This window comes from Monodon monoceros, unplaced genomic scaffold, assembly GCF_005190385.1.
Source record: "Monodon monoceros isolate NGI ecotype Baffin Bay Population unplaced genomic scaffold, NGI_Narwhal_1 Super_Scaffold_8, whole genome shotgun sequence".
NCBI lineage: Eukaryota > Metazoa > Chordata > Mammalia > Artiodactyla > Monodontidae > Monodon > Monodon monoceros.
This window is the reverse complement of record NW_021703785.1, coordinates 1,991,247-2,002,561: the sequence shown is the minus strand read 5'-3', so window position 1 is coordinate 2,002,561 and position 11,315 is coordinate 1,991,247. Positions and strand designations below refer to the sequence as shown.

General features: G+C 47.3%; 1 protein-coding gene across 8 annotated transcripts in view; it reads left to right on the top strand.

The window, feature by feature from the left end:
* Positions 1-11,315, top strand: part of ARHGEF7 (Rho guanine nucleotide exchange factor 7) — a 125,737-nt gene that overhangs the window by 74,130 nt on the left and 40,292 nt on the right. For 7 of the 8 annotated variants that reach the window (XR_003791759.1, XM_029210426.1, XM_029210425.1 and 4 more), the window contains 3 exons: positions 714-802; positions 10,388-10,482; positions 10,702-10,797. Coding sequence is in view for 7 of the 8 variants with exons in the window: in XM_029210426.1 (XP_029066259.1) it covers positions 714-802; positions 10,388-10,482; positions 10,702-10,797 (280 nt within the window). In the remaining variant the exon portion in view is untranslated. Of the gene's footprint in view, positions 1-713; positions 803-6,622; positions 7,820-10,387; positions 10,483-10,701; positions 10,798-11,315 lie in introns of those variants that run through there. The other variant, XM_029210431.1, reaches the window with a different exon arrangement.

Genomic DNA, 11,315 nt, shown 5'->3' with positions numbered 1-11,315 from the left:
ACACACACACACACACACACACACACACACACACACACACACACACAGTGCCAAGGAATCAGTTGGCAAGCGCTTCTTCAGTACCTATTCTGAATAAATCTCTCTTGAATTGGATGAAAGCCATGTAATGTTCAGTACTTGAATCCTTGCCGTAACCGTGACCGCTTTCCTTGTCGTCCCTGGTGTGGAGGCTCCTAAGGCAGTGAGGTTTTTTTCTTGTTGCCCTGTGTGGGGTGGCTCTCCTTCTCTGTCTGTTGCCCTTGTTTAGAGGGACTTCTGCATCCTGAGTGACCTGGATCCCTCCAAATACAGTCCAGCCTGTGGGTCTTGATGTCTTAATATTGTTACGTGTCTGCCAACGTTGTCTCTGATGCTCTGGGCCTAATAATTCACCCGTACTGCACGCCTGAGCTGCATGTGTAGCTTATAGATTAGTTCTTTGTTGTTTGTTGACAGCAGTGGTGCATAACCTGTCAGATTTTCAGCCTGGGCTGGGAGGACGGGCTGGAGGCACGGCTGTGGAGGCCTCTGAGCTCAGGGAGCCGACCGTGTGGTGGAGATGGGGCTGGGGGCCTGCTGGCTGCACGGGCTTCTGTCCCGCCGCCCGTTGGACTGGGGGCTCATTTGGGCCCAGAAGCTGGGGTCGTGCGGGGCTGCCGCGCGTGGTCCTCTCTAGGGTGGAGCCGTAAACCTGCCCTACGTCTTTATTTCAGAAAAGCCTGTGTCACCCAAATCTGGAGCCTTGAAGAGCCCTCCCAAAGGATTTGATACAACTGCCATTAACAAAAGCTATTACAACGTGGTGAGTAATCGCAAAACAGTTTTGAAGAATAACTTGTTTTTTTGAATGTCTCTAAAACTGAGCAGTGTAGAATGTAGGTAAACTGCCTAGAGAGGGAGGAAGGATATAAAAATCACGTATCGTCCGCCACACAGATACAACCACCGTTACTATTCTGCTCTGTTTCCTTCTGACCTCTACGTATTTCTGTAATACTCTTGTAGTTTTGTATGAATGTGTGGAATAGTACCCTGTTCTTATTGCATAGCTGGGCGTTGTGATTATTTCCCCATGCGGTTACAGCTCTTCAACACTGGGATTCTAAAAGGTGCATAATGTGATTTACAGGTTTTATGTGCGTCAGAGGCCATTATATTCATACTGGGAGTAGACGGTCAGTTTTCCAGATCAGTACAGTTTCTAGTTCATTTTGTATGTTAACGTAGTCTTTTCTGGGATTGATATGTGTATATATATCAAATAGCATGAAATTAGAGGAGAGTGTCTAGACATTGTACATAGTGAAGACAAGGGTTTCAGAATCCTAAAATTTGCTGCATTTTGAAACTTGAGCAGTTTGTGAGCTTAAAAAGTACCTGTGGCATTAAATCTAATATCTAATCCAAACCTCCTTTTTCCTGAACTGTTCCATCTGCTGGAAATGGGAAATGATAGTCTAGATTTGGGTAAATTTTACATTGCCGGTGTATATCTACCTGGTGTGATAAGCCAGCAAGGTGAACTTTCTAAACACAGCTATGTTTTGAATTCTGTGGGAAGTGTGCACTTACTTAGTTATTTCTTTCCCCACTCCCAGTCTTCTTTATTTTCTTGATTGGAGATGTAAATCTGAGCCACGAGACCTTTGAGGATCTGAAGTAAAGTAGTGGCTGCTGAGCGTTTCCTGGCAGCAGCCCTTTCATCACGAGCGTTCCGTCTCCGGTGCTTTTATGAAGAGATGGTGCAGAGCCGTGCAGACCTGAACCAGTGACCTGGGGCTGCGCGCTCAGCTCTCTCCTACGCATTTGCCCCCAAATCTTGCAGTGCAAGTTGGCCTTGGGGACCCTCGTTCATTTCTTAAGGATTTGTCAGGGGCTCGCTCTGCCAGGCCCTGCTAAAGGTGTTGCTTACACAGCGGTGAAGAGAACGGCAGGAACCCTTCCCCGTCGGTGTTTCCTCTCAACACCTGCCCCCGATCCGTGGCCTCCTCTTTGCAGGACTTCACTTCTGTACCTCTTCTGCTGCCCGGTCTTCGTGTGCCAGGCCGCTGAGCGCACCCCTGGTGGCCCGTGGCCTCCCCTCTCCTCGTGTTGGTCACCTCCTTCCCTTGAATCTCTCCACCGTCTCGCTGGTCTGTCCCCGTTCTCGTTAGCGCTCTTCACTGGCCTCATCTGGACTCCGACCCCCGCTGGCACATAAAACCTGTGTCCCGAGGGCTCAGGGCGCCTGCCTTTCCTGGCCGAGCTCTGCTCTCCAAACCCTCCTCATTCGAATCTTTGTCTCTTGGGGGTTTGTTCCTGGGACGTGGCTCTGCGCACATGTGTGCTCTTCAGTGCGTGGAATGCGTTATGTGTGGGGTCCTGTGCCGCTTCAGGGCTTGTTAGGGGGAAAACTTTCAACTTACGGAGCTGCCTTTTCTTCGTGCACATTCTCAGGTGAGGCGTTGCTTTCTCTTCCGGGGGAGGCTGCAGCGAGCAGCGCACTCCTCATCCACAGTGACGTGCCACAGAGGGGGAGCCTCCTCTTGCACTGGTGTCTGTCCAGATAATTGTATCAGAGGAAGGCAGTCGGTGCTGTGTGAACTGGTGCCAGCAGCACTGCGCTGGTCTCCGGGGACCCTGCTTCCATTGGGTGTTTTGTAAAAGTAGGTAGCCGTGCTTTTCTAGAAACCCTGGTGGGTTGTTTTCTTCGGCACTGTGTGTCGTGCAGTCCTCTCTGGACTGAAACGTAACCAGTGCTGCTTTAGATTTCCTTCTTTAACTGCGCTTACACAGGGAGAAGAGCCTTTGTGTCACATGTGCTGTTGTCTTGGAGTCAGCCAACTCTTTCATTCTGGATGATGGGGAAACGCCTTGGCTTCAGAATCACATCCAAACGGTTGTTTACCTAAAGCTCTATGAATGAACAGCGCATGTTAAAATTGCGGTCGTGACGGACATCGACGTATAGAGCTCGCGGGAACCATCTTTCGGCATATAGCACTCTCACTTTGCAGTGAACAGAACTGGTTAGTGACGAAGCCAGGAGTCAGTTTCAGCTTTCCTGAATTCCATATTTATAAATTATACAGAAAAGTAAAATGTGGGGCACAGTATGACACGCAGAACAAATAGAATAGATAATGTGTTAAACTTTTCGCACTTCCTTGTATAGTTCTGTTTTCACAGAAAACTGCAGAAGTACAGATATCTTTAACCCCACTGAGAGATAAGAACACTTTCTAGGAGGTGAGACCAGTGTGGGCTGATGACCTGTGAAAGATTTAGCTCTCCACTTGGGGTCAGTGGGGAGCACAGGAGAGCATTCTAGGTGGAGGCACAAACACGTGGAGGTCAAGAGGCCGTGAGGAAGTTCCGCCGTCATGTGATGGTCAAGACTGGGGAGCAGGAAGTGGCTCCTAGTGACTTATGGCCGTTCGTCACCTCTCTCTCCTCCCCTTCCGGGACCAGGCCCCCCGCCCCGTGCACGTGTTGGCAGACATGCTGGCCTTCTGCAGGTCTCTGAGGTGCTGTTCATTTTTCTTCATTCTTCCCTTCCGTTCTAGGGAGTTTTTTGTGTTTGCTAATTATTGCTTTTGCTAGCTCAAATCTGATCTTGAGTGCCTACCTTTCAATTCGTAATTTCCATTTGATTATTTTTATAGTTCAGTACAGACTGTATTTGAGTCATTGTTCTTATACTTTAAAAAATTCTTTAAGCATAGTTTTCTTTAGTTCTTTGGACACTTTGTTAAATAGGACTTTTATTATTTTACGGCAGTTTTAAATTGACGGTAGACTTGAGAGGGAGCTAGACTACCCACGTACCCTCTTCCCCCCCACACACACACACCCTGCCTCATTACCAGCATCACTCACCAGATGGGACATTGTTCACCGAGGATGGACCTGCACTGACACCACACTCATCCAGACTCCCCAGTTTACTTTAACGTTCACTCTCTGTACACGCGTGTATTCATCATTACAATGTCAAGTATGTCACTGCCCTAAAAATCCTCTGTGCTTTGCGGCTTCTTTCCTCCCCACCCTAACCCCTACCTCTGGCAATCACTAATCTTCTTATTGCCTTATAGTTGGAATCATCCAGATTGTCGACTTTTCTCTGATATTTACTTTGGGTACCTGGTTGAGCTCCTAGAGGTAAATTTCCTGATACTGGGGGTACGGGTCCCCCGTGACTGTGTCCCCCCAGGGTTTATAGCTCAGGCTGGTCTGCACTGAGCCTCTAGCACGTCATCAACTACAGCCCAGGTCTTCCCACCCCAGCATCTCTGCTCCAGGCAGTGCGACATCTTGGGGGCAGTAGCCTTGTGTCCCCTCCCCTTATGGACTCGAGAAGAGTTGTCGATTTTCAGTCTGTTGAGCTTTTTACTTGTTGTTAGGGTGGAGTGACGACTTCCACATTCCTCACGTGCAGAACCAGGAACTGTTTCTCCAAAGTAATATGGCAGCTGTTCATGGAATTCTATAAACACTCAAGCCCTTTAATGTGGTAATTCTACTTCTTGAAATCCACCCCAGAAAAGTTACCTGAAAGGTATTCAGAGATGCTTGTTCAAGGGTGTTTTCATAGGATGCTTTGTTACAACAATAAGTTGCAAGCAACCTAAATATGTAGCAGTACAAGAATGGTTCAGACGCCAGCAGTACATCCATTTATAATTCTTAAAAATGCACATGAAGCTTTAAAAAATGTCAAATATTCATTTTAGGTGCAGTAAGCAGAACATAAAATTACATAGATAATGTGATGTAATTATGTAAAAATGTTGTCCCTGCAAGTAGAAGGAAGTGTGCCAGACAGTGTGGCAGAATCTCATTACTTGATAATGCAAGTAATAGAGATGTTTGGAGGATTACTTTGGCACCAGAGCCCAGACTGTGCTGGAAATGTCAGCAGGGCGTTAGAGACCTCAGGTGGGGGAGTCCGGGCCTCAGACACGGAGAGTCATGATGGAAGAAAAAACCCGTAGCTTTGCTTTAAGTAAAGAGTTGATTAGTTTTTGTGGCAAAGCCAGCCAGCACTGTTAACTTTGTTTTCTAATGTGAAGGTGTTTGAGGTCAGTCTGTCTTCAGGCTTAGGTCAGTGAATGGTCCGGAGAGCCCTTCTTTAGGTTCTGGGGGGAGGGGTGCTCCGGCTTTGTGTGTAGTGTTTGGGCGTCCTCTTGGGGGGCTGGCCTGGCAGAAGCCCCCCAGCTGCTCGCACAGTCACGTGTTTGTAAAAGGACGTTGCAAATGCTGGCCTTGGCCTTGTAGTGTTGTTGCGAGGATTAGCAGTGGGCCTTAAGGTGCCTGGTGAAATGTTGGCCCTTAAGAGGTTTTCATGGTTATTAGGAAGAGTGTTTAGAAGCCTTGGGGGCATTAGGCCCATTTGCCAACAAGCATCCCATTTGAGGATTAATTACCTGGGAGGGCTGGAGTCAAGGGCGACAGGATCATACAGTGAAAGGGAACATGTTTGTCACCTGCCCGAGCTTGATGGGTTTGACAATGAAAGGAGTTGACTGCGTCTACAGCCTGGTAGCAGACGCCTTTCCTGGTGGAGATCAGAGAAAGTCCTTCTCTTCTAGAAGCTAGATGCCACCCCCAGAGGGAGTGAATGGTCTTTTGACACCCCTTTTAGGGGATGTCACCAGTAGAGAACGAGGTTTCTTAAATATGTCCATCTGGGAAGATATGGGTCCTTATGGCCTTCCGTGTCCTGTGATGCACTGTGGCTTTATTTTCCAGGGTTACATCAGTACTCCTTATCTATGGACAGCAAATGAGGCATTGTTTGCTTCTACTCCCCGGAGTACAATGAAAAGGCAAGGTAGCTTTGTCTTTGAAAGATTGCAAATATAATAGGTAGCAATCAATGGTTTTAATAAATGTTCAGAATAGACGTGCATCTTGCATAAAATGCTGTAGGAAACCTCCACGGACCTTTCCGGTGCTCCAGAGCGAATCTGTGCCCGTCCGTCCCCTTGGCTCCTGGAGTTGCCTGGAGCCTCTGCCTGGTGGTTGGAGGTTGGCCTAGAGCCACACTGACCTAAGCACTGCTTTGGCTTCTTTTATCCTTTATGGTCCCTTTACCTCGCCCACCTTAGCCAAGACTGCTTCTCAGTCCTGACGTCTGGTGTCTCCGCCCGGGACCTGTACAGAGGCTCAGGCCCATTATGGCTCTCACCCGGGACAGGGCAGCTCAGCTCCCTGCGCTCTCTGAGGAGCTGCGCCCTCCTCTCCTGTATCCCACCCACATTCATACCGACGGCGAGGGGCCTGCTGGTGTCTGTGACAAATTCTGCTCCCACTGTTTTTATGTAATTTCCTTGTTTTATATAGATGGAGATTTCCCGCTGGTAGCAGGAGCTGGGTAGAGTAGCAGCTGAGGCTTGGCCTGTGAATGAAGAAAGAGTTGAGCTGTTCAGTCGTGGGAAAGGCCGTCTTGTGAACTAGTCACGTCCTGAAGAATGGAGTCACGTGACGGAGCTCCAAGTAGGACTTTCGCGGGTTTGGGCTGGAAGGCAGAGTCCGAGGAGGTTTGTAAGCTGCCTCCTACCTGAAGTCAGGGAGTGGACTCTGAGTGTCTGTCACAGACCAGTAAGAGCCCTTTGGTGAAGACATGGCAGAGCTGGGACTCACGCCCGGGTCTGCTGGCTCCCAGGGCAGCCCCTGGCCGGCACAGACCAGAGCGGCCCTGCAGCTTCTGCTGGAGCTCTTGTGTAGTAAACCTTCAGCATTCGGAAGAAACACGTCCCAAGACCTCATGACTTCCCAAGTTTAGAAATACTGAAATAACATAACTCCTTCTGAAAGGTACAGTAACATACACATTTTGCGTGCCCCGCCCCTCAGACTCTTTCTGCGAGTTAATGTCGTGAAGTGCTAAGAGCACGCAGAAATCAGCACGCTGCGTTAGATCAGTGGCTGCCAGTGGGGGTGGGGAGTGGGCTGCAGCCCTGTCCTCATGCCTCTGGCTCTGTGGGCGGGCAGGGCTGCAGACACAGCTTCCTGCCCTGCCTGGCCTTCCTTCCTCTGCTTTCCCTCGGGGCGGGGAGCTATGAGCCGCTCAAGTCCTCTCTTACTTTTTGAAACTTTAACCCCTAAAATACAGTTTAAATAGACCAGGCTGAAAGGAAACGTGCGATGGTTATTCTTCCTTGTGGTTCATGGGGCTAGTTCGGTGGGTGGGAGAGGGGTAAGAATAGCTGTGCCATTCTTGAGTGTCTCCTACTGTGTTTCTGAACCAGGCTCATGGTTTTGAAATTGGGTTTTAGTTTGCGATGATAATCTTTTATTGTTTCTGGGTCAGATGACTTAATGTTACTGTTTATTTCTCTTACACGTAAATCAGTTATTTATTTTTAAAGGACTGTCAATGACACATAAAATAGAACATATGGCAGCTACCAAAATTTGCAGTGGAAGTTGTGACTCATTTGTAAAATGAGCGCTGCTCTACGCCCCTTCGCCGGCAATAATGAAGTGAGTTTCTGTGGTCTGCAGGGTAATGAGTTGGTCCTTTGTTTTGCTTTGCTGTAACGGCTGACAGTTCAGGGATTGTCTGTGCGGCTTGCCCAATGTCGTCCTCCTGTGTGGCACCATTGTTTGACCCGACTGGGCTCTCCACGCCTCCCGCCTCGGGGAGAGCTTGTGTCGGCTGGGCTCAGCCCGGCTGTTCCTCACGGTGCCGAGTAAAGGCTGCTCTTCCTGTGAAAGCTGCTCGCGTTCTCTGGACCAGCCTTTGTGTGATGGAGCTGTGGCAGCCGGGCTGTGAGGTCTCATGGGGTCCTGCAGCAGCCAGAGTGTGCAGAAGTCAAGAAAGGGGAGACAGGTGATGGCTGGAGCACACAGACATGCCGCCGACCTCGGGGAGGGACATGTGGCCTCCTGGCAGCGTGGATGGTCGGCGCCAGCATGACTCACTTAGCAAGTCTTGGTCGTGTGTTTGTGAAAAGCTAAGTGTAACTTGGATGGTTTGGGTGGGATTACTATAGAGCTTGACTTGAGCACTTATTTGAAGATCATGTTTACAACTAGTAGTTGAAATTTACCAACTTAACTTTCATAATCGCTGCAGTCTTTTCTTTGGCATTGCTTCTGGTACATTCTCTGGGAAGCTTTTGTATCTGCTTGCTCTGCTTCATGCTGTGATGGAAGAAATGCCGTTTTCTTCTTCTCCTCGTGCCCGTGCGCCTGATGTTGCCACGCAGGGATTTTCCTCTTCCCTCGCACAGGAGCTGTTTTCTGTTTTAGAAAACAGGTGTAGAGGTGTCCAAGCATGTCCTAAGCAGTGCTGCTAACAGTTCCTAACAGTTGTAACTGAGACATGAAATCATAGTTTAGTGTTCATTTTCACATCAGGAAAGGGCTTTTTGTCTTGCACACCTGTGACAGATTTAACTTTAATTTGTTTTAGCTCAGGGACTCATGACGCTTGGCTTGTTTGCTTCACGTCATTTTGCAGGATACGATGTGGATTAAAGTGTATGCTGTGGGGATGCAGTGGCAGGGCCACACTGTTCTCTCTGTTCTCCAGTCTTTTGACCCTTGGGTCCACTGAGTATTTCTTTGAGGGGAGGCGTTGTAACTGTAAGATCAGCACCCACATTTCCCCGCAAAGGGAGGGTCTCCTGGAGAAACCCCTCCCCCTCCGCCCGCTCCACCAGGCATCTGTGAATAGGTCCATTCAGGGGCGAAACCAGAGCTGAGAGTCAGTGAAAGAGCCTGATTCTCTTCATCTTACATAGTGTAGTATGTGAGTTATCTAATCAGGGTTGCATTTACTCATGAATGACTGTACTCTCCTCGAGAGTGCAGGAAACAGCAGTGAGCAGAATAATAATCCGTGTTGCTTGTATTAGTGTTGAAATCTAAATCTAGCTTAATGATTGCTTTTTTCTTAAACGTTTAGACATGCATTTTGATTATCAGAAATCGTGGGAGAAAACCAAGTGTGTTTGATACCTTTATTCTGTATAATTTCTTCGGCAGGATTAATTTAGGATGATGTGTCAGTTTTGGAAGACGGACAGCACATTTTAGCGCATGCAGTAGATCCTCGGAAAATACACATAGTATGATTTTCTGACTGAAGAAGATGCTGGCTCTCTAACAGAGCGGGATGGAAACCATAGCTGAGGAAGGGATCTTACTTGCTTCCACTGGAGCCCTTAGCCTGTGGCTGGAGAAGGCAGCGTGGGGCAGTGCAGGGTCAGCTGGAGGCTCACATTCTGGCTCTGGATAAGTTGCTTAACCTCTCTCTGCTTTTACTCTTTTCCTCTGTAAAAGGAAGGTTTTTGCGAGGATTGGAGATACTATGGGTAGGGCACCTTGCTCCGTGCCCGGAGTGTAGCGTGCATCGGGAGTTAGTAGAAGGCCACCTTTGCACCTGGGCTCCATCAGCCTCCACCTGCAGACCCGGAGCCGTCCCGCCCTGTCCAGGGAGGAGATTTGCTCTCGGCGATCGCTGATGGAAAGGGGCACGTGTGTTTTAGTTCGGCTGTTTTGTACTTGTGTTTATGTTTTTAAGAGTTGTTAACTGATTTTGGCTATATTTGCTATAGGGTATCAGGCAACATTTTTATGTTAAGGTTGATTTATAATTATCCTCCTATCTTTAAATACAATAGTGGCTATATAAAGGTTGCTTTACACTGGTAGACCTTTAATTTTTAATGTTTATAGGATGATCTGAGTTGATCATCTTCTCTAATGAAGGTCTGAGGTTCCCAGAAATGGACTGAGATTTACTAGACGCCGTCTAAAGGGTAAACTTCATGTTTTTTTTTAGTTGATAGACTTTCCATATGTCTTTTTTTTTAAGAATTTTAAGAATACAGGTCAGTGAGCTTTGATAGGTATATGTATCTGTGTCACAGCTACCCAAACCATGATGTAGAACTTGTCCATTACTCCAGAAATTTATCTCATGCCCCTTTCCCCTTTGTCACCTCCTCCCACCCCCGCCTTTTGATTTCTGCCATCATAGGTTAGTTTTGCCTGTTCTTGGACTTGCTGTAGATGGACTGTGCGGAATGTCCTTGTTGTGAATGGCTTCTTTTGCACGACACAGTGTTGTAGAGAGTCATCCACGCTGTTGCGAGTATCAGTGGGTCCTTCTTTTTTCCTAAACGGACTCGGCATTACCTGTCTGAGGCTGAATTCGTTCTGGCCTCATTCTAGGTGTACCTGCGTCAGGTGTGCTTGGCGGTGAGATGAAGGCAGTTGTGTGGCCTCGGTAGCAGTCCATTACGTGGATTCAGTAGTTAATCACAGCGAGTGACTGGTGATAGTAAACAAATTAGTATACATAGAAGCCACAATGTGAATTGAGCAATGGTGATGAACTTGCCAATGCTCATACATCTCAGTGTCAAATAATATTCATCATTTGTTGTAGGTGCTACAGAATATTTTGGAAACAGAAAATGAATATTCTAAAGAACTTCAGACTGTGCTTTCAACCTATCTACGGCCACTGCAGACCACTGAGAAGTAAGTTAGATAATTGTGTCAAGTGTGAAAGAGTCGTCACCTTGGCTGTCCCTTCGTATTTTCAGAGAATAGAGGCTGAGCTACTGGAACAGAATTAGCAGTTTCCTATAGACATGAGCAATTTGTTTACTAGACTTTTAATAGGGTGCTGGGCTGGGAGAGGAGAGGAACGTAAGTAAAACTGCTCACTTATTTCTCCTGTTGTTTTCTCGGCTCTAGGTTAAGTTCAGCAAACACTTCATATTTAATGGGAAATCTAGAAGAAATATGTTCTTTCCAGCAAATGCTTGTACAGTCTTTAGAAGAATGTACCAAGTAAGTAAGATGCTAAAAATTGCAAAATTCAGATTGATATAAATGGTATTTAAAGGATCAGGTTTAGCATAATTTTAGAATTCACATTTCTAAAGGTGGAAACTAGGTTATTTTATTTATTTATTTATTTTTAATGTGGACCATTTTTAATGTCTTGATTGAATTTGTTACAATATTGCTTCTGTTTTATGTTTTGGTTTTTTTTTTTTTTTGGCCGCGAGGCATGTGGGATCTTAGCTCCCTGACCAGGGATTGAACCTGCACCCCCTGCATTGGAAGGCAAAGTCTTAACCACTGACTGCGCCTGGGAAGTCTCTGGAAACTAGGTTATTTTGAATCCTTGGGGTATACCAACTTTTATAGTAAAAGCTGTGTTTTAGACTATTTTCACAGGAGGGATCTACTGACTATTCAGAAAAAGAAGAAAGGCTTCCCCTGAGTGGTGATTCTTTGGCTTGGGGCCAGCGGGGGTCGGGGAAGCAGGGCTGAAGAACCCTGAAGAGGGAGAGAGCACGGTG